General features: G+C 40.0%; 1 protein-coding gene across 1 annotated transcript in view; it reads left to right on the top strand.

Annotated features, from left to right (window-relative positions):
* ITGA8 (integrin subunit alpha 8) overlaps positions 1-22,186 on the top strand; it is a 194,117-nt gene that overhangs the window by 159,438 nt on the left and 12,493 nt on the right. The window contains exons 27-28 of the mRNA XM_002750061.6: positions 6,165-6,278; positions 17,779-17,880. Of these exons, the coding sequence (XP_002750107.1) occupies positions 6,165-6,278; positions 17,779-17,880 (216 nt within the window). The remainder of the gene's footprint in view (positions 1-6,164; positions 6,279-17,778; positions 17,881-22,186) is intronic.

Here is a 22,186-nt window from a genome sequence, read left to right as displayed (position 1 = left end):
CCACAGGCTCTGCCCCTCCTTCAGTTCTGAGCTCAAGGTAATTCATTAGGGGATGCTGGTAGGAGTTATCAGATGATACAGAGAAGGCTCATGAGTTTTAAGGAAGACAAATGGGTGCAAAGGGGGGAGCTGGACAAGTCCTAAATCAACTTCCTTTCCATTCCTGCACTCCTGTATTTACTTTGAAATAACTATTTTTTAAAGACAGACTCATAGCAGAGTATTTGAAATCTCTGACAATCATTTATTTCAGTCCAGTAAAGTAGAATAACACCATATTAAATTAATCATACTCCTGAAAATCCCAAATGTGTCACCCATCACATGGACAACTTTTTTTTTTTTTGAGACAGAGTTTCACTTTTGTTGCCCAGGTTGGAGTACAATGGCACGATTTCAGCTCACTGCAACCTCCGCCTCCCATGTTCAAGGGATTCTCCTGCCTCAGCCTCCTGAGTAGCTTGGATTACAGGCATGTGCCACCACATCTGGCTAATTATTTTGTATTTTTAGTAGAGACAGGGTTTCACCATGTTGGCCAGGCTGGTCTTGAACTCCTGACCTCAGACGATCCACCTACCTCAGCCTCCCAAAGCACTGAGATTAAAGGCAAGAGCCACCGTGCCCAGCCGGATAACTTTTTTAAGCCGTAATAAAGAGCCCTCAAAGAGAATATTAGGATGAAAGTGATGTAAACAAATCATAGTTCTGTGTCTCATTGATGCAAAAGTTTTCAGGAGTTTCAGTTTGGGATAATAAAATAGCTTTGGAGTTGAATGGAGGTGACAGTGGTACAACATTGTGAATGTCCTTAATGCCACTGAACTGTACACCTAACTTTAAAATGGTTAAAATAGGTTTTAAAAGGTGTGTCTTAAACATTCTTTGGCATTCATGTATTTCATCTTGACAGTAGAAAATGTTTGAACTATAAAAATTGACAGAAAAATATAATAAACAAATCTTATTTAAATAATCAGTTAAACTTAAGTCAAATGAAGCATTTATTATGATAGATGTACCTGAAGTTACAAGACAAAAAACTATGGCAATTGGAAGATTGTAATTTAAATAATTTTTTTTTCTTGAGATAGAGTCTCGCTCTGTCACCCAGGCTAGAGTGCAGTGGCATGATCTCAGCTCACTGCAACCTCCACCTCCTGGATTCAAGTGATTCTCCCACCTCAGTCTCTCGAGTAGTTGGAACTGCAGGTGCCCACAATCACACCCGGCTACTTTTTGTGGTTTTTGTAGAGATGGGGTTTCACCACATTGGCCAGGCTAGTCTTAAATTCCTGACGTCAAGTCAACCTCCAGCCTTGGCCTCCCAAAGTGCTGGGATTATAGGCATGAGCCACCACACCTGGCCTCAAGTAAATTTTTATGACACTGTAATGTTTAAAAAACGTAATAGTAGGGAATTCATATACTATTCCTTTTAGGATAAGTTAATAAAGCTCTGTATATTATAATTTTTTAAAGCTCCCCTGGTGAACAATAGAACAGAAAAGGACATCATTCTCAGCAAACTAACACAGGAACAGAAAACCAATCACCATATGTTCTTACTCATAAGTGGGAGTTGAACAGTGAGAACACATGGACACAGGGAGGGGAACATCACACACCCAGGGCCTGTCATGCAATGCGGGGTTAGGGGAGGGATAGCATGAGGAGAAATACCTAATGTAGATAACGGGTTGATGGGTGCAGCAAACCACCATGGCACATGTATACCTATGTAACAAATCTGCACTTTCTGCACATGTATCCCAGAACTTAAAGTACAATAAAAAATAATAAAATATAGACATCTATAGAATTCTAGTATGCAGTACTAATGGGAGAAGCCCTCTGAAAAACCAGTGTCCGAACCTATGCAGAACTAATCATTTGAAAAATCAAAGTTCGAGTATGTTTTTAACTTCCACTTTAGGGTATGCCTCATGAGTACCCTGAGACAGTAGAGATCAATAACTATATTTTTTGAAAATTGTGTATATTTGTGTTGCAGGGTCTATTTTTTTCCTTCTATTGTTTCTCTTTAAATAGTATTGATATAAGATAATTTTAAACTTCCAAATATCATAGAAACTTACTCTCAGATCATAAACAAAGGGCTAATCTTACTAATAAATAAGTAGCTCCTTAAAAGTATATCAGAGGCCAGGCACAGTGGCTCACGGCTGTAATCTCAGCACTTTGGGAGGTCAAGGCATGAGGATGACTTGAACTTAGGACTTTGAGGTTACAGTGAGCTCTGATTATCCCACTACACCCCAGGCTGAGACAGAGCAAGACACATGTTTCAAAAAAAGAATATCAGAAAAAGATCAATATTCTAATACAAAAATAGACAATATGCTAAAAGTATTACATACTGTTAGTCATTTGTTTTGCTTTTTCTTGTTTTTATCCATGTAGAGAGTTTTAACGTTTTAGTTAAAGTGACTAATTTGTGCTTTGTGGTTTCTGGTGTTTGAATAAAATGTTAAATGATCATTAAAAAAAAAGAAGAAACTCTCAGATGAAGGCTAAGGCAGTTCTTGATTTTCATATCTGGTTTTGTTAACACATATATTACTCTCTCTCTTATTTGTTCAAAAATTGCAAATCCTATGCCTCCCCATGTCCTGGAGTCAGAACAACTCTGGATAGAAAGTGATTATGCAAAATTTATTCTAAAATCAAAAGTGAAATAAGCCCTCCTACAGTTTTTGTTTAGTTAAAACCAACTTACTGAATCACATTTCTGATGAGGAATTTGAAAGTGCAAAATGCCAACATCCTGTGTTGGGATCATAATTTCCAATTTGCATGGGAAAAATCTGTATCTACAACATTGAAAAATCATTTCTCCTCTGCCTAAGAATACCCTCCCCTTTCTCGTCCCAGGCCCCCGCTGTTTGTGTAGCTATCACCTCCATCTCCTCCTCTCCAAACTTTCCTGTCTTCCCTTTCATTGCCCAGCTTCTAGCCACCTTGCCTTTCTTAACGCCTCTTCAGCATTTGATACTACTGGCCACTTCCTAAAACTCTCACATCTCTTGAACTCCCCCCAAAACATCTCCTCCTGGTTCTCTTTCTGCCATTTGGATGGCCCCTTCTTAGAAATTCTCTTCTAAGATTGTTCTCTGCCCGTCCTTTCAATGCTCCTGTGCCTCAGGATTCCATCCCAGTCCCCTCCCCTTCCTCCCATCCATTTAATTTTTTGCATGACCATATTTCCAGTCCTTCCTCGGTGCCTCCTGTCATCTCAGCCCTCCCTTACTGTATTCAAGCTTTAAAGGCATGATCTGGATGTCTAGGAGCCACCCCAGTCCTCACTTGCCCAAAACCCTTGTCTCCATGACTCCCCAAATGTATCTCCTCTCTAGAATCCCCAGTCTCAGTATTGCCAGCACCCATCCATCCCACTCTTCTCAAAAGAGCACTCTCCATGCAACCTCTGTGTAGTCATCATATTTCTATTCTATTTTCTAAACTTCTCCAAATTTTATCTTCCTCTCTCCATTCCACTGCCTCCATTCAGGTTTCAGCATCACTCACCAGTGGCTCTTGTAACAGGCCCCTGTCACACTCTGCCACCTACTCTTCCCTCTCCTCTTTTCTCTCATATTACCCATCCCTCTAAAATACAAACCTGATCAATACCCCTGGATTTGAAAACATCACAGGCTCCCCAGCACTTTCTGAATAAAATCTAAACTCCTTAGCATGCGTAGGAAGACTCTTCATGTAGACTTTCTCTCATTGCTATCTTATTTCCATCTGTCTATCTCACCCTCATAGACCCTGCCCTTCCCTTTCTTGAGCATTCCCTGGTCTCGTACAACAGAACCATGGGCCACACCTTCCATTCTGCTAGGTGACCTCCCATTCATACTCTTCATGGCTCATTCCAAGAATCATCTTCTCCAGAACCCTCCAACAGAGCTGGCTAACTGGGATTCCCATCTGCAGGGAGTCTGCAACTCCTGACCTTGATGCCCCTCTTGTCTCTAACGGAGGGATTAGTGGTAAGCCGCATGTCAGCCATGGAGCACAGGTCAACATGAGAGTCCTTGAAAGGACCACAAACCACAGAGTTTTGAGAATTCCTTTTCCTGCTGTGGGCACCTATATTAGTCCATTTTCATGCTGCTGATAAAGACATACCTGAGACTGGGTTATTTATAAAGAAAAAGAGGTTTAATAGACTTATCGTTCCATATGGCTGGAAATGCCTCACAATCATGGTGGAAGGCAGAAGACATGTCTTACATGGTGGCAGTCAAGCAGAGAATGAGAGCCATTAGAAAGAGGAAACTCCTTATAAAACAATCAGATTTCATGAGACTTATTCACTACCATGAGAACAGAATGTGGGAAATCGCCCCCATGATTCAACCATCTCCCACTAGGTCCTTCCCACAACACATAGGAGTTATGGAAGCTACAATTCAAGATGAGATTTGGGTGGGGACACAGCCAAACCATATCAGCACCTCAGCACCCAACTCTAATAGCCCAAGGACAGCCCATTCACCTGCCTTTGGAAATAATCTGTAGAAATTGAACTTTACAGCAATTTATCAGATAATATATTACTAACCCCTTTGCAGAGAATTCTAAGGATCTTAAAAAAGGTTCTTATGGTAATATGTTCCTTGGATTATTCTGTTATATCCATTTTGTTAAAATGAAATGTCCCAGTCAACTACTTCACATAATATCCAACATATTGATTTTTATTGAGCACCAATAGGCCAAAGTTGGGTGCTTGAGATATGAAAAATGAATAAGCATGGGCCACAAGATAAAATTAAATCCATGAGGGAGTACAATTAGAGAAGTATCATTCTGTGCATGGCACACAGAAAATTATGATTATGCTGTGTTCATTTATTTCCATGCTGGAATCTGATTAGAAAATCTGATCTGAGGCCAAGCATGGTGGCTCATACCTGTATTCCCAACACTTTAGAAGGCTGAGCCAGGTGGATCACCTGAGGTCAGGAGTTCGAGACCAGCCTGCCCAACATGGGGAAACCCTGTCTCTACTAAAAATACAAAAATTAGCTGGGCATGGTGGCAGGTGCCTATAATCCCAACTACTCAGGAGGCTGAAGCAGGAGAATTACTCGAACCTGGGAGGCAGAGGTTGCAGTGAGCCCAGATAGCACCATTGCACTCCAGCCTGAGTAACAAGAGCAAAACTCTGTCTTAAAGAAAAGAAAATCTGATTTGATAGATAGAATGTCTTTATAATGAATCCTTTACAGGAACATGCATTTCTAATGTTAAAGGTTCTTCATCATATGCTAGTCAATTCTAGAAACTGGTTGAAAAAACAGCCTATTGAGGCTAGGCACAGCGGCTCATGCCTGTAATCATAGCACTTTGGGAGGCTGAAGCAGGTGGATCACCCAAGGTCTGGAGTTCAAAACCAGCCTGGCCAACATGGTGAAACCCTGTCTCTACTAAAAATAAAAAAATTAGCCAGGCGTGGTGGTAGGTGTCTGTAATCCCAGCTACTTAGGAGGCTGAGGCCAGAGAATCACTTAAACCTGGGGAGCAGAGGTTGCAATGAGCTGAGATTGCGCCATTGCACTCCAGCCTGGGTGACAAGAGCAAAACTCTGTCTCAAAAAAAAAAAAAGCCTAATGAATGAAAGCTGCAGAAAACTCTTCTTTATAAACAGGAAATAATTTAGACAGAAGAACATTATGGAACAAATGTATGTCAATGGGTCAGTAACTGTAGGTCTTTGAGATAATAAGGGCTCAGGGGCCTTCTGCAACCCCTTCCAGACTTGCTGAACCCAGCATCAGGTATTGTGAATATCTGTGAGCAGTGTCTTCCCTGGTTCTGAGGAAATGAAACAGAACAATTCAGTCACTGCTGCAGAAAGATTGTTTTAAAGTCATTAGAAAAGAGCTTAAATTTTATTGTATTTTGTATGTTGTATTTTGTGTTCCATTTTATGTCTATATTACCATTAAAGTTGATACATCCTTGCCACTAAACTGTGTTTTCTTGGTTTCTTGATTGTTGCATTTATTGTTCTTTATTTAAATTAATAATTTATTATAAGGAAATAGAATATAAATAAGCTAACTTCAGTATTCAGTCTCTACCATGATTTAAAGACTCTGATGTGTTCCCACTGCTGTTGTTTGCAGAACTGTACAAATATCGAGTGTTTACAAATCTCCTGTGCAGTGGGACGACTCGAGGGAGGAGAAAGTGCAGTCCTGAAAGTCAGGTCACGACTATGGGCCCACACATTCCTCCAGGTAAGAAACACCCACAGAAGCACATACACACTGCTCATTAGGAACTGCTTCACAAAAGCTCAGGGAAGTCTTTTCATTTAAATAAGATTTCTAATTTAACACTTTGGGAGTCTGAGGCAGGTGGATTACTTGAGGCCAGGAGTTAGAGACCAGCCTGGCCAACATGATGAAAACCCTTCTCTACTAAAAATACAAAAATTTATATTTTTTATTATAAAATATAGTGGTGAACTATATATAGTCAGAGTGGTGAACACCAGTGGTCCCAGCTACTTGGGAAGCTGAGGCACAAAAATCCCTTGAACCTAGCTAGGAGACAGAGGTTGCAGTGAGCCAAGATCGTGCCACTGCACTCCAGCCTGGGTGACAAAGTGAGATGTTGCCTCAAAAAAAAAGATTTTTAATTAAAAAATTATTTTTATTCAATTTTTTATTTAAAAATTTTTCCATTTTCTTATAACTTGAATTTTAAACTTAAAACTTTTTAATGTGAAAGTTTTCATTTAAAAAAATATTTTAGGCCAGGCGCAGTGGCTCAAGCCTGTAATCCCAGCACTTTGGGAGGCCAAGGTGGGTGGATCACGAGGGCAACAGATCGAGACCATCCTGGTCAACATGGTGAAACCCCATCTCTACTAAAAATACAAAAAATTAGCTGGGCATGGTGGCGCATGCCTGTAATCCCAGCTACTCAGGAGGCTGAGGCAGGAGAATTGCCTGAACCCAGGAGGCGGAGGTTGCAGTAAGATGAGATCGCGCCATTGCACTCCAGCCTGGGTAACAAGAGCAAAACTCCGTCTCAAAAAAAAATAAATAAATAAAATTTATGTGGAGGAGTTGAGCAAGATGAACTGGTCCTTTTTCCCAGCAGGTGAAGACAGTTTAAATATCCTGAGTTCCTAAGACCTCAATAGTAGATTCAGAAAATATACTTAGTGCACTGGTTATATAGCTAGTGTTTGGGCACAGTAACTATTAGTCAGTGGCAGCATGGTGCATCTAAGAACATAATTCAAGACATATATGTCCAGAGAAGTTAAAATAAAAACCAATTTAGAAGCGCAAAGGGAGATTGTTCTAGAAAGTTCCTCTTGTCAGGTCATCCTGAAGCATGGGCTCCAACCTTAGCCAAGCTCCAGGTATGTGCTATGATTTACAGATTACACACCACTCATGTTATCAGCTCTGCATCCCACAACAGCCAGGGATCATTCCACTGATTGTGTGGTCTGTCATTCAGGCTGGAGTGCAATGGTGCAATCTTGGCTCTTTGCAACTCCCTCCTCCCAGGTTCAAGCAATTCTGCTACCTCAGCCTCCCAAGTAACTGAGACTACAGGCGTGCACCACCATGCCCGGCTAATTTTTGTATTTTTAGTAGAGATGGGGTTTCGCCATGTTGGCCAGAAAACTCTTGACCTCAGGTGATCCACCAGCCTTGGCCTTCCAAAGTGCTGGGATTACAGGGGTAAGCCACTGCACCTGGCCAACTGTGTGCATTTTAAAAGTTCAAAATTTATTTTATGCTAAGAAAATGAGAGCTTCCTTTTGGAAAGCACGTTTATTTAAATGATTCTACTGTGTTACAACCTTATTGTTTGGGGAAGATTTTTTTTTTTAATCTTAAATTAACCCTTACATCTGCGCATTCTTGCTCACATTTTAACTACTAAACAAACTCATTTGGTTTATTGTGTCTTGAAAAATCAATGGGTCAACTCCCTTTGAGTCTATTTACAAATATAGAATTTTAATCTCTAGATTTTTATGTTTTCTATGATTTAATATGCTCTATAGTCTCATCAATCTTGTTTTTGTTTTTAAAATAAACATAAGGAAAATTAAAGGTTTTTTTTTAAGGTAATTGTAAAGCCATCTCCCCTCCCTTCCCTTTCCTCCCTTTCTTCCCTTCCTTCCTTCCTCTTTCCATTCTTTCATTTTTAATTTTTTTCATTTCTTTTTCCTTTTCTTTCTCTCTCCTTCTTTTCTTTCTTTCTCTCTTTTTCTCTCCTTCCTCTTCCTTCCTTCTTTCTTCCTTCTTTTCTTACTTTTCTCCTAAGGCACAGTTTCTCAATCTCTATACTATTAACATTTTAGACCAGATCATGCTGTATTATTGGGAGCCACCCTGGGCATTACAAGATATTTAGCAGCATCCCTGGCCTCTATCTAGTAGGTATCAGCAGCACCCTTACCCCAAGTGTGACAACCAAAATTGTCTCCAGATATTACCAATGTCTTCGGGGGACAAGATCATCCCATTTTGAACTGGTGACCTAAGGAGAGGCACAGTGCCCAATTTATTTGACTCTTTTTAAAATCAAACCATTATATATTCACTCACTCAACAAATATGTAGGGAAGACCTACTGTGTGCCAAGGGCTGCTTCAGGGTCTAGTTATAGGAGAAATAGCTGTGAACAAAACAGACAATGCACCTACTTTCACAGAGCTGTTATCTTAGGGGAGGGAGTCAGAAACTGAGCAGGTAAACCAATGCATCCATGCCAGGAAGGAAGTAGAATGGGGTGGTGAGATCAGGGTAGTGGGATAAAGAGTAGAGAGCAGGGCTGCTTCTGCAGGTAGGATGGGCAGAGGAGAGCCCTAGGAGGAGGTGCTATGGAACTGAGACCCCAGACGGGAAGACCTGCAGGCAGAGCTCCAGACAGAAAACAACCAGCAGTGCCAAGGCCCTGAGGCCAGCACACTTTAGACTTGTTCAAATAATAAATGGAGACCAGCATGTCTGTATTACCACAGATGAGATAGACATAGAAATTACATGCCATATAGAGAGGAGCCTGGATTTTAGTCTAAGTGCAATGGACCACCACAAAATTAATCTAAGAAGTGATGTGACAATTATGTTTTTAAGAGAATAGGAGTAAATAAATTAATGCATACTCTAACAAAGCAATACTACACAGTAATAAAAAGGAATGAATTAGACACATTGGCATGGATGAATCTCAGGAACATAATATTGAGTTTTAAAGTCAAGTCAATTAAGATTCCATTTATATAAAGCTCAAAAAAAAACCAGGCAACCTAAGCAGTAGGTTGATAGAACTTTAGAGGAAAACAAGAAAATGAAAGCACAAAATTCAAGAGAGTAGTAAGTAGCCTCTTAGAGTAGAAGACATTTAGCAAGAAACAAAGAGAATGTTTCAAAGGTACTTGAAATGTTTCGTTAAAGTCAGGGGTAGGCATATTCAACTTGGCTTCTTTCTCTATCATCATATGCTATAAATGATATATGTTTACTCATCATCTAATAAAACAGCTTTGAAAGAGCAATATTGGAAACACTGGGTTTGAAAGCTACTACAATAGTCCAGAGGGAAATGGTGTTGAGTTAATTCAGAGCAAAACAGTGAAGCAAGTATAGCAAGGTATGAGTCTGGATTGATTTTTTTCTCCAAAATCAATCCAGACTCATACCTTGCTATACTTGTTGAATTTATTGTGAGAAAATGAGATAAAGAGAGAAATCAAGACTGACTCCAAGGTTTTTTGCCTAAGCCAAATGGTGAGGAAGACTTGGAGGAACACTGTTTCAGGAAAAGAAACCAAGAGGTCTGTTCTGAACAGTGTTTTAGTTATCTATTGCCGCCCTGACAAATTTCCCCAAAACCTAGCAGCTTAAAACAATAGACATTCATCCTGTCTTCCTGAGTCTGAAATCTGGCTATGGTTTAGCTGAGTGATTCTGGTTCAGTGTCTCTTCTGATGTTACAGCTGAGCTGTCAGTTGGGGCTGCAGTCATCTGAAGGCTTGAGTTGGGCCGGAGGCTCTGTTCACAACATGTCTTGGAGACATGCACAGCAGGCCTTACCATGTGGCCCCCCCCATGGCGGTGCTTGAACAGTCTCCTAACATGATGACTAGCTTCCCTCAGGGAAGTGAGCCAGGAGACAGCAAAGCTCTTATGTCTTTCATGGCCTAGCCTTGAAAGCCACTTTCTGTCACTTCCACGATGTCCTATCATTTGCACATATCAGCCATATTCATTCAGTAGGAGAGGCACCCACACAAGGGTATGAATACCAGAAGGGAAGAATCCCTGGTGGCCATCTTGGAGACTTGCTACCACTGATCATTAGCCAACTCTTGACTTTCCTACTTTTAGATGAAATTTGTCTGAAAGCATAAACTATAAATCCTGTTTTTCTCTAGTCAGATGAAAGCTGGAAGTAAGTTATATTATTGTGATCAATAGATTAGTTTCTTAGGGCTGATGCAACAAAGAACCACAAACTAAGTGGCTTAACACAACAGAAATGTTCTCTCTCAAAGTCTATAACCAGAAATCTGAAACCAATCTGTTGGCAGGGTTGGTTCCTTCTGGAGGCTTTGAGGAGTAAACTATGCTATGCCTCCCTCTAAGTTTTTTTGGTTTTTGTGGGTATTTTTTGTTCTTTGGTTTGTTTTTTTTTTGGTCTTTTTTTTTTTTTGGTGGAGACAGGGTCTCACTATGTCATTCAAGCTGGAATGAAGTGGTGCAATCATAGCTCACTGTAGCCTTGAACTCCTAGGCTCAAGCAACCCTCCCACCTCAGCCTCCTGAGTAGTTGGGACTATAGGTGCCTGCCACCATGCCAGGATTAGTTTTTAATTATTTCTGTAGAGATGATATCTTGCTCTATTGCCTAGGCTGATCTCAAACTCCTGGCCTCAAGCAATCTTCTTGCCTTGCCCTCCCTAAGCAATGGGCTTATGGGCATGAATCACCAGGCCTGGCCCCTCCTAGCTTCTGGTGGTTGCCAGTAATCCTGGTCATTCAGTGGCTTGTAGGCTATCACTCTACTTTCCTTCCATCTCCCATCACCTTCTCCTCTGAGTCTCTGTGTCCCTGTGTCTTCTATTTTTTATAAGGATACTCTCACTGGATTTAGAGCCTATGCTAATCCCAGTACAATCTCATCTCAAACCTTACCTTAATTAAATCTGCAAAGACTATTACTCCAAACAAGGTCATATAATGAGATTCTAAGTGGACATGAATTTGGGGAAGACATTATTCAGCTCCTTACAATCAATAATCTTCGATCCCCACTAGCAAAGCCTGATTCTGTTTTGCCACAGTATTGCACAAATTTCTTTAATCTAGTAAATTTGCTCCTTAAAATACTTCATCAACCTTACTAGTATGAGAGGGAAGTAATAAATTAGGGTTTCAGTTGTTTTTGTTATGACTCTGTTTACTACACACATTTTCCATCTACTCTCAGACATTATCACTGATTGGGCAAAATTTTGAACCAGAAGAGTGCAGACGCTCTTGGAGTCTTGGTAAATATTGGCAAAAGTGTATATGTAAACACAGGGGTGAGCATGTTTTTGAATTTCGTGAATGTGAAAACTGCCCATTAGCAAAGTGATGTGCAAGAAACTACAGACATACATTAAATTCAAGTTCTAGGATCAGTGACCATAATTGAAACTAGACAGAGTCTGTTTTCTCTCCCTTTGGTAGATACCAGGTCAAGTCAGGATGTAGGGGCTCAGTTCCATTCCTTCCTGGTTGTGTTCAGGCACTTAAGTTTCATGGGGCTCAAGTTCCTCATTTGTGAAATGAAGAGATTGGACTAAAGGTTCCTTTTATGCCTGAAAATTCACTGATTCAATGGGTAGCTCACAAGTAATTTATGGTGTTTATTCTATTTGGCGTAAGCCAGCAAGAACTCTGTATGCTGTCTATTTTTGTATTGTGTTGATGCTTTGGTTGACTGAGAACAGATTATATCTAAATGGCTCTTTATGCTTAAGGAACAGCCAGCCAGTCTTTCCAAAGAGGCCCGTTTGTCTGCAAATAGGTTACTACTGAGTGCTTTCCATGTAGCTAGGCACCATGTTCCATGCTTGTATATGAATGACTCATTTAACTCTTAAAGCCATCCCATGGGACATGTATTATTATTGTCAGCTGCATTTCACAGATAAGCAAACTGAAACAGAGATTATGTGGGCTTCCCAAGTCACACAGATAGTAAGAGGGAGAATGTTGAGCTTTTACCCTATGTATGTTACTAAGCTAGACTGCTGAACTAAAGATTACTATAGCAGCCTCTGTAGACTTTATATTACCATCACTGTACTAGAGATGGCTAAACTATTAACTCCTGTATTATGGATGACTACACTATAACTACTATATAAAGGTTTTAAATACCATGTATTAAACTTTTTCAAGATATTTAAATAGTATAGCATGCTGTTTCTGAATCCAAAAGAAAATATCTTTTGATTCTTGAATTATACTATCCAATACAGTAGTAACAGTCACATATGGCTATTTAAAGTATTTCAATTTGACTAAAATTTAAAATTCATTTCCCCAGTCTCACTGATCACACCTTAAGTATTTAAGAGTCATAGCTTGTGGCTACTGCACTGGTCCATGACAATTAAGAGCATTTCTCTTACTGAAGAAAATTCTATGGGACAGTACCATTTAGAATGTTAAGAAAGTATATTTCCATTCAAAATTGCAGGATTTGATCATACAATCAATTATTATATCTACGAATATAGATCTGGATTGTGTTTAATGTTAGCTTTGTGACTTTCCTTATATCCCCTCGTAAAGTAAGAGTTAGGCCCACTTTCCCCCATAACAGTGTCATTGGCCACCTCAGAAGGCAAAACCTCTATCAGGAATCTACTTTTCCTTAAGTGCAAGGTTACAGGTTTGAATAAACACAACAGCCTCCTGCTTGCTGTCCTGAGTAGGGAGCAAAGGCAGCAAAATGACGTGATATGTAGACCAAGGGGCAGAATGTACTTCAAAACTTAGATATAAGCATGAACCATACAAGTAAACTTTTGGGTTCAGATCTGCTGAGTGAATAAAATATTGAAATTCTGCCATATGCAATGAAAAAAAATCTTGTGAGGTTGTATTAAGAAGTTGTTTTGGAAAGGGAAATGGAGGAATCTTCCCAAAAATATATCTGTAGCTGACACCAGAGGGTAAGCTCCTCAAGTGCAGGAGGAATGTTTTCTTGTCTTTGAACCTTCTTCCCAGCCCTTGTATCACCTGACACAGGATACTACTCACGATGTTTTAATGAATGAAAAATCTCAGGCCAAATGCTAGTCTTGGCTTGTCTACAAGTCCTTGTAGAGTTAGAATGAAAGCAGTCAAACTAGCAAATGAGATCACAACAAATGATCCCTCATGGCCTAAGGCGAGTGACCCAGGAAGCAGCTGATATTCTGGAAATATAAAAACTTGTGATACCTTTGAACAAAAGGAACCAAAAGTGCTTTCTGATGCCTTTTTCTGGGGTCTCTAGAAATGCCACCTTGATGACTTGGTTTGAGATGCAAAAGTAATGCAGGGCAGGTGAACCCCAAAATTCGGGCTTAGCCCATAAGCATTCTTGGCATCGTTCAGAAAAGAATTTAAGCAACTTTATATTGCCTTTTCAGATGACAGATGACACTGCTATGGGGCAAAAGGGGCTTCATTCTTACTTTAAGAGAGGAGGTAAGGAAAGTCACAATCTTAACCACCTTTTATTGAACTGGACCTGCTCCATGAGGAGCGTGCTAACTCCTAGGCAGCACACCCAGAGCTGGACTTGGTGGACTCTTGGCAACTCTATTTATATCCACTTACACCCATGTTCAATTATATGCAACTTAAGGGGTGGGTGAGTGCAAACTGAAGGGCAAGTTATTCAGAACTTTCTAGGAAAGGGGTGGTAACTTCCAGGTTGTTGCCATGGCAAGGGGCAGTAAATTCTGGGTTGTTGCCATGGAAAGGGGCAGTGACTTCTGGGTTGTTGCCATGGCATTTGCAAACTGTCCTGGTGCTGGCAGAAGTGTCTTATGCTGATGAGCAATGAGGGCAGCTAGGGATTGCTTTAGTAGCTACTGGCTACCTTCAGTCAGTTTCCTCCCTTCATCCTGTCTGTACCAGGTCTTGTGTTAGTCATCAGGGTTGCAACCAGAAAAGAAGTCCTGCTGGGCCCATAGCTCAAAAGCACAGGTGCAGCCAGGAATGCACCTATGCTGACATCTGTGGCCAGCCAGTTCATTCAGCAGAAGAATCTTCTGTGAGGAGCTTGGGCTCATGTTTGTGATAACATTCGGCTTTTCTCCCAAATCCTTGTACCTCATCCTCCCTCAAGCCACAAGCTGTTCTGATTTAGTGAGTTTAGCGAAGACTTCTTGCATTTTAGGCAAAGGCGAGCATCTCATTTTCTTACATCTCTCAAACTGAAACTCTCCAGGTTGAGATGAGAAGGCTTCCAAACTGAGGAGAGAACATGGATTGAACCGGAGGCTGCTATGTTAAGTGAAATAAGCCAGTGCAAAAATACATCATAGAGACATGGTTTCTAGCCAGTGAGCTACAAACCATGGTTTAAATGATGCAGTAATGACAGAGGAGCGAGGCATTTTCTGGGAATTAATAGCTAGCTGGGGCAAGACAAAGGTCCACAATATTGCCAAGGAATATTAACCCCAGCTGGTGTTTCAATTCTAAATTGCCTACACTATGGCAGTGATTGCTATTACATGAGTAGATTGCTGTATGGGAGAGGAGATTATTTTGAACATAATAATATCATTGTTACATAAAGAGCACAACTGGAAGCATTTAACTTTGGAAGTGGAATCACTATTACAACTCTGCCTATGATTGCTTTTCAAGAGTTATTAAATACTCACCTGTGCCATGCCTCTGACCTCCAACACAGGACTTGGGTATCTTTGATGCTGACTATGCTGATCAGTGTAATAAACCGCACTTTCCATTCCTTGGAGCTCCAGAGCATTCTTTAAAAGTGAAGAAGATGTACTTTTTTTTCCTTCCAAAAAGTGTGGAAGGGAAAATACATTTGAAACAAAAATGTATTTTTGGGGGGCTATGGAAATTTTTGCTATGAAAATACATTTAAAACAAAAAGCAGATTGATCCAGGAGAGGTGATGTTACAGGCTGTTTGCCTACCTCATGATTTGCTAGTGCCCCAGGCTACATCTGTGCACATGTCTGAATTACATTGCAGAGGTGAGAGCATGTCAATATCCCGTTCACATGGTCTGTAGCCCTCATTTTATATTATTACCACCCTTTACAACTTTCTGAACTCTTTACTCTACTTAAAGGGAGAAAGGATGTCCAATTCAATAATGAAAGATCTTTCATAATTGGCAACATATGGATGGTACATGGAGCAGGAGGGTCGTCAAATGACCAAAGCATTAGATGTGTTTATTCACCCTTCATTCATGTGGTCGGACATCTATATTGATTAGCTCTCTTGTGCACATTGTTCTAGAGTCTGTAGAAGATAGAGACATTATATTCCATGGAATATGCCTTCCATTTTTGTATCATCTAGTTGGGGAGAAAAGTAATAGAGAAAAATTAAAAATTAAACAACAATGTGAACCTTCCAAAAAATATGTCAGATACAGTCTCATCTCAGACTTACTGAATCAGTCTCTGAGGCTGCTCTCAGGTACGTCTGAAATTCAGCAAAGCAGAGTGGTCTGTGAACCACCAGAAATGACAGTTGAGATTGGTGATGAGGCTGGGCATGGTGATGCATGCCTGTAACGCCAGCACTTTGGGAGGCTGAGGCAGGATGATCACTGGAGGTCAGGAATTCAAGACCAGCCTGGCCAACATGGTGATACCCTGACTCTACTTAAAAAATACAAAAATTAGCTGGTGTGGTGGCGTGAGCCTGTAGTCCCAGCTACTTGGGAGGCTAAGGCAGGAGAATCACTTGAACCCAGGAGGCAAGGGTTGCAGTGAGCCGAGCCACACCACTGCACTCCAGCCTTGGCAACAGAGGAAGGGCAAAGGAAGGAAGTGAAAGAAAATTCCCTTAGAGAAACATGTTAATTCACATCCTACATCCTAGAGTTCAAATGCCATCTATGATGCATAAGACACTTTCCTATTTATAAATGCAGAATCTGTAAGAACAAAGCATTCCATCTAGAAAGCTTTTCATGCAGAGATGGGGTTTTCAGCCTATTTGCTTATCAAAGACATGACTTCAAGAACAGTAATATTTTCTATCAATTCTCTATTGAACTTGGAGATTAAAGAAAACTTCATTGGAGGTTTGGGAGCATGGAAATGCATTTGAGAATATAATTATAATCCTTACACACAAGATATAATTACTAGAATTTCTCTTGTTTCTATCAGTCAGGATGGCAAGGAAATTAGATGGAAATCACCAGGTATACACAAGATTTCATGAGCAAAAATTCTTGAATTTTATAAAAACACTTCTCAAACAAACAAAAATCCAACTTTTAGTTAAAATGGAAATGCCAAGAGAGAAGCGCACATTAGAATCACATCCAAAAAACAATTTTCCCAAATGAGTAGGGTTATTTATTCCAGAGGGTGGGAGTACAAAGAAAGAAACATCCAAAGATACAGTAAGTTTAAGTATATAAAAGTTACGTACTATGTCCTGCCCTTACCATGTAGAGGGAAAACTGTTTAAATAATGGAGGGAAAAAAATCCACCATAGGAAAAAAACTTTTGTAAAAAAAATTTAAATAAAATTATTACAGTCTGATGATTAAACTGGACTCATGAGGCCCAAGAAACCCTGTTGCGGGTCTTGTGTAAATTGTGAAATGTAATGCTTTTTTTTTTTTTGAGATGGAGTTTCATTCCTGTTGCTCAGGTTGGAGTACAGTGGCAGCTCACTACAACCAGTGCCTCCTGAGTTCAAGCCATTCTCCTGCCTAAGCCTCCTGAGTAGCTGGGATTTCAGGCACCTGCCACCACACCCAGTTAATTTTTTTTCTTATATTTTTAGTAGAGGTAGGGTTTCATCATGTTGGCCAGGCTGGTCTCGAACTCCTGACCTTAGGTGATCTGCCTGCCTCAGCCTCTCAAAGTGCTGGGATTACAGATATGAGCCACCATGCTCGGCCAATACATTTCTTTATAACTTACTGCCAGTTTCTCCCCTAAAATATTTCCCTCTATCTGATAAGAATTTGATAACCCATCATGTCTCTCCTTTGTCCTTCACTATCAATAACTACATTAATTATTTGCTAACTCCTTTTTAGGACTCTGATTTTCTGTTTTTATTTTAACCTTATTATACACAGTCTTTTTTAATGAGACAAATTCTCCTTAGAAACAGGTAGGAGATAAATGGATGGATGGATGGATGGATGGATGGATGGATAGATGGATGGATACTTGGATGAATGGGTGGATGTTTGGATAGACGGATGCTTGGATAGATAGATGGATGGATGGATGGATGCATGGATGGATGTGGATGGATGCATGGATGGATGGATGCATGCATGCTTGGATGGATGTGCAGGTGGATGGATAAATGCCTGGATGGGAGGAAAAAAGTTAAAACAGAGAAAATAAGGAAGGAGGAAATCTTGGCTTGAAATACGAAACACCAAAAATAATTGGCTGGCTGCCAGTATAACTTTTAAAAACTTTATATGAAATTTATTAAGATAAATACTTTTACTTTCAGAGAAAAAATGATCCCTATGCTCTTGCATCCCTGGTGTCCTTTGAAGTTAAGAAGATGCCTTATAAAGATCAGCCAGCAAAACTCCCAGAAGGAAGCATGGCAGTGAGTATCTTTAAATATATATAGGTACAAACAATTTAATTGAAATCATTGTTTTAATCACTGTCCAGCTTGCGCTAGGCTTTCACGTTTACACTGACTTGAGAAAAGTTTTCCTCTTCAGCTCACTAATTTCTTACATTAGTCTGGAAATTTCCTAGTGCCTTTTGATCTGGTTTTTGAACTTTCAATATAAATGTCTACCCCAAAAAATTACAGGGCAGGACTAATACCATTTTTAAATTAAGACATTTTGTTCAGAGAGATTCAGATAGCAGTTATCATTACAATGAAATTGTACTGATTCTTTCATTTTAAACACAGCACGGTGAGTCGAGTAAGAAGGGAAGAAATTCTCTTAGGGAGAGTAGGCCATGGAACAGCAGCATGGCTTTGGACAGTCATTTTTTCTTGCTATGCAAAGAACCTGAATTTTGACCTGGAGGGGAATAAAAAGTCTACTCTGAGCTTCAGTTGAATGAAACATCTTTTTTTAAAATTGAAACTACTAAAGATTACTGACACCCAAATATCTATCACAGAACAACTCTGATCATCCTCTGCAACCCAGCAAGGCATCCAAAGGGGATGAAGGAATGGATGACGAGACCAGCAGGGATCGTCACCAAAACTCTGCCTTTTCAGTTCTTTGTGAAGGTGGTGGGAGACTTGTCAAAAACACAGTGCTCCAAAAAACAATATTAGGATTTCCACCTTCATCCCTTGGTAGGCAGTGGATATTTCCCATCCACAGCTTGAACTCTTGGTCCCCTAAACCTTGTTACTCAAAATGTGATTGCAGATGAACAGCATCAGCATCACCTGGGAGGTTATTAGAAATACAGAAACAGACCTCTCCAGACTCACTGAGTTAGAGTGTGCATTTTATCAAAATCATCAGGGCATTCCTAGGCATGGTGAAGTTTGAGAAGCACTGCTTTGGATGGTATGTAAATTGATGCTATTGTTATCTCTTTCTAGCCTAGATCATAAACTTAATTGTAACATTGAATCTTTCTAGCCTAGGCTACTTTCAGTGATTTAAATTTACCACTTGATTTGTGATTCTCAACCCTGACTATGCAGCAGAATCATCATGCAACTTAAAAAATATATCCATGCTAAGACCTCACCACAAATATTGAGCAGGTTGGAGGTGGGACCTGGGACCCTGACACTGTGCTTTAAAAGTCTTATGAGGGACAATTCTGCAGCAGAGCCAGGGTTGAGAACGTCTAGAACAGGCAAGTGGCCTAGAGGAAAATCCAAGGATTTCAAGATAGAGTCACCTGGGCTTGATTCTGGCTCTGCCTTGCTCTAATTAGGAAACCTTTGGGAAGTCACTTTATCTCCCTGAGACTGTCAACCACATCCACCTGATGAAATTGTTAACAAGATCAATAAGATTATATGTGTAAATCTCTAGCATTGTACCTGGAACAAGTTAGTCTCAAATCTCGATAAGTGGGAGTAACCTCTCAAAATATCTCCCCTTCTCACTAAGTCTAGTAAGTCCAAATTGAAAATGGCAATTAAGATTTGCACAGGCCAGGCATGTTGGCTCATGTCTGTAATCCCGGCATTTTGGGAGGCCGATGCAAGTGGATCAGAAGGTCAAGAGGTAGGGACCAGCCTGGCCAACATGGTGAACCCCCATCTCTACTAAAAATACAAAAATTAGCAGGGTGTAGTGGCGCATGCATGTAGTCCCAGCTACTCAGGAGGCTGAGGCAGGAGAGTCGCTTAAACCCAGGAGGCGGAGGTTGCAGTGAGCCAAGATGGTGTCACTGCACTCCAGCCTGGGACAGAAGGAAAGTCCATCTCAAAAAGAAACAGATTTGCACAGTGGTGGGAGGATCGCTTGAGCCCAGGAGTCCAAGGTTACAGTGAGCTATGATCACACCCACTGTCAACATGGGCAACAAAGCGAGATCTCATCTCTTTAAAAAAAAGCAAGAAAGATAGATGTGCACAGTAAAAATATTTCAGTAAACTTTGGTGGTATTTAAAGCAAGCACCACCCCATCTTTCTTCATTTAGACCACCTCTCTTTCTTTCCAGTGATGTCTTCTGTATTTTGGATTTATGTTCAAACTAGAAAACAGAGGCTTTGGAATTTTAATATAGAAGTTTCATCCAAAAACGTTCAAAGGCTTATAGCGCTAAGGGAAATAAATCTAGGTCCTTTTGTTTTTCCCAAGCACGTGTTCCCTAACAGAAACACATGTTACAGTTGATTCCATCAATAGGATTGCATCTTTCTGCGCTGGCCACAGGTGACAGCCTGCTGTTCTCAACTCATCTTAAAAGATCCACAAAATAATCCGATACATGCTTTCTGCAGCCCTGGCACCCCTGTTATTGAATTTTTTTAAAAAAAAGACTTTTTATCTGATGTAGGTGATTTACCACATCATTTATGCAAAGGTTATTGGAAAAAGATTCGGGAATGGAAGCACTTTGAAGCCTTCCAGTATCTGACTAACTGGAGAAGACCTTGCTAGTGCAAAGTTAGCGATGCAGCACACAGGAAAACTCTGCCTTACTGTGGCTTGATGTGAGAGGGACTCTGAGTGGAGCTGGCAGACATTTTTTTATAGTGAGCTCTTCTCAAAGGCCTTGTCATTCTTCTCTCCAAAGAAGCCCAGCAGGGTCAAGAGGGTGCCTCACACCTGTAATCCCAGCAGTTTGGGAGGCCAAGGCAGGTAGATTGCCTGATCTTAGGAATTTGAGATTAGCCTAGGCAACATAGTGAGACCCTGTCTCTACAAAACACACACACAAAATTAGCAGGGCATGGTGATGCATGCCAGTAGTCCCACCTACTCGGGTGGTTGAGGCAGTGGGGATCGCTTGAGCCTCAGAAGCAGAGGTTGCAGTGAGCTGAAATCGTGCCACTGTACTCTAACCTGGGCAACAGAGCAAGACCCTGTCTCAAAAAAAAAAAAAAAAAATCCCAGCAAAAAGGGAATTGCTTTAAGGTGGTGGAATCCATTGGAACTGGTGGTTTGAGAAGCATGAGAGCACTAATCTGCCGCTGAGGAAAGTCATTCTTTGTTCCTTCTTCTATAATGAGAGTAACTACTATTTGCTTGTTTTCCTAGACCATTTTGTGTGATGATTAGTTTGTTTATACTCCCTTTTCAACAATCATAATTCAGCCATCTCTTGAGTCCTATATTAGTTTTACCTATGGATAAAATCACAGTTCCCATTTGCTACTTGCATAGTATCTGTGTTTGTAACAAATAAAATTCCCCATGTCATGTGATGCTCATCATGTGCAAAAGGCAAGATTGCCTGATTCAAAGAAATATGCCTGAACACCGAATCATTACAGTGCAATGGAAGACATTAAAATTCAATTATTTGAACACTTTTTTTTAGCTCACCAAGGAAGTTTGGCCTTTGCATATCATGCAACTAATACTCAGTTCTATCATTTACATCTAACAGAGAGTGGGATTGTCTAGTGTAATCCCAAAGGTGATTATTGCAAACTATTTCTTGAAAATCCTTATTTAAAAATTCCTATGTAAACTGTGAACCCATTTGGTGTTCAGAATTGTTAGCAAAACTTCGGCTTAATATGGAACTCTTAAACAATTATTTGGAGTTGAAATTTATGATGGGAACTGCTTGTCTCATAGGGAAGCTGTTTAAATGTTGTCAAAATGTGGGCTCAGCTAGTCCACTTCATGTTATTATTTTGTTCTAAATGGCACTGTAGGTAGGGCGTCTTGGTACGTTTATTTAAAACATTCTTCTGACCCCACTGAAGTATGTTTACACAAGATTTTGTGATACATAAATACAAACGTCAACATTAATTACCACTGCAAATACAAGGGAGTTTTCTCCTTCTACCTTGGTATTTTTTGTCAAAATATACAAAAACATATCATAAATGTCTACAATAAAATGTAGGCATATTAAAGGTTTATTTATAGTCTTTCCTCCACAATAAAAAAACAACAAGATTTATGACATGATGAAGGTAAGATTAAATGTTCCCTACTTAGAATCATTTTAAGAAAATCTAAACCACTTACAATTTGTGAATACTACTTTCTAAAATTACAGATAATTACAATAAAGTGACTTGTTAAACTTACTTAAAGCTATTTTTAAAATAGCTAGAAGTTCTTGATAAATAAAAATGTATTAAAATAGTTTATTGACTACTTGGCACAAGACTGTTCTCCCTAAATTTAAGTACTCCAGTTACTCAACATGAAACTTTTTTTTTTTAATTATACTTTAAGTTCTGGGGTACATGTGCAGAATGTGCAGGTTTATATACACATGC

This window comes from Callithrix jacchus, chromosome 7 (assembly GCF_049354715.1).
Source record: "Callithrix jacchus isolate 240 chromosome 7, calJac240_pri, whole genome shotgun sequence".
In the NCBI taxonomy this organism is placed as follows: domain Eukaryota; kingdom Metazoa; phylum Chordata; class Mammalia; order Primates; family Cebidae; genus Callithrix; species Callithrix jacchus.
This window is presented reverse-complemented; position numbering and strand designations above follow the sequence as displayed.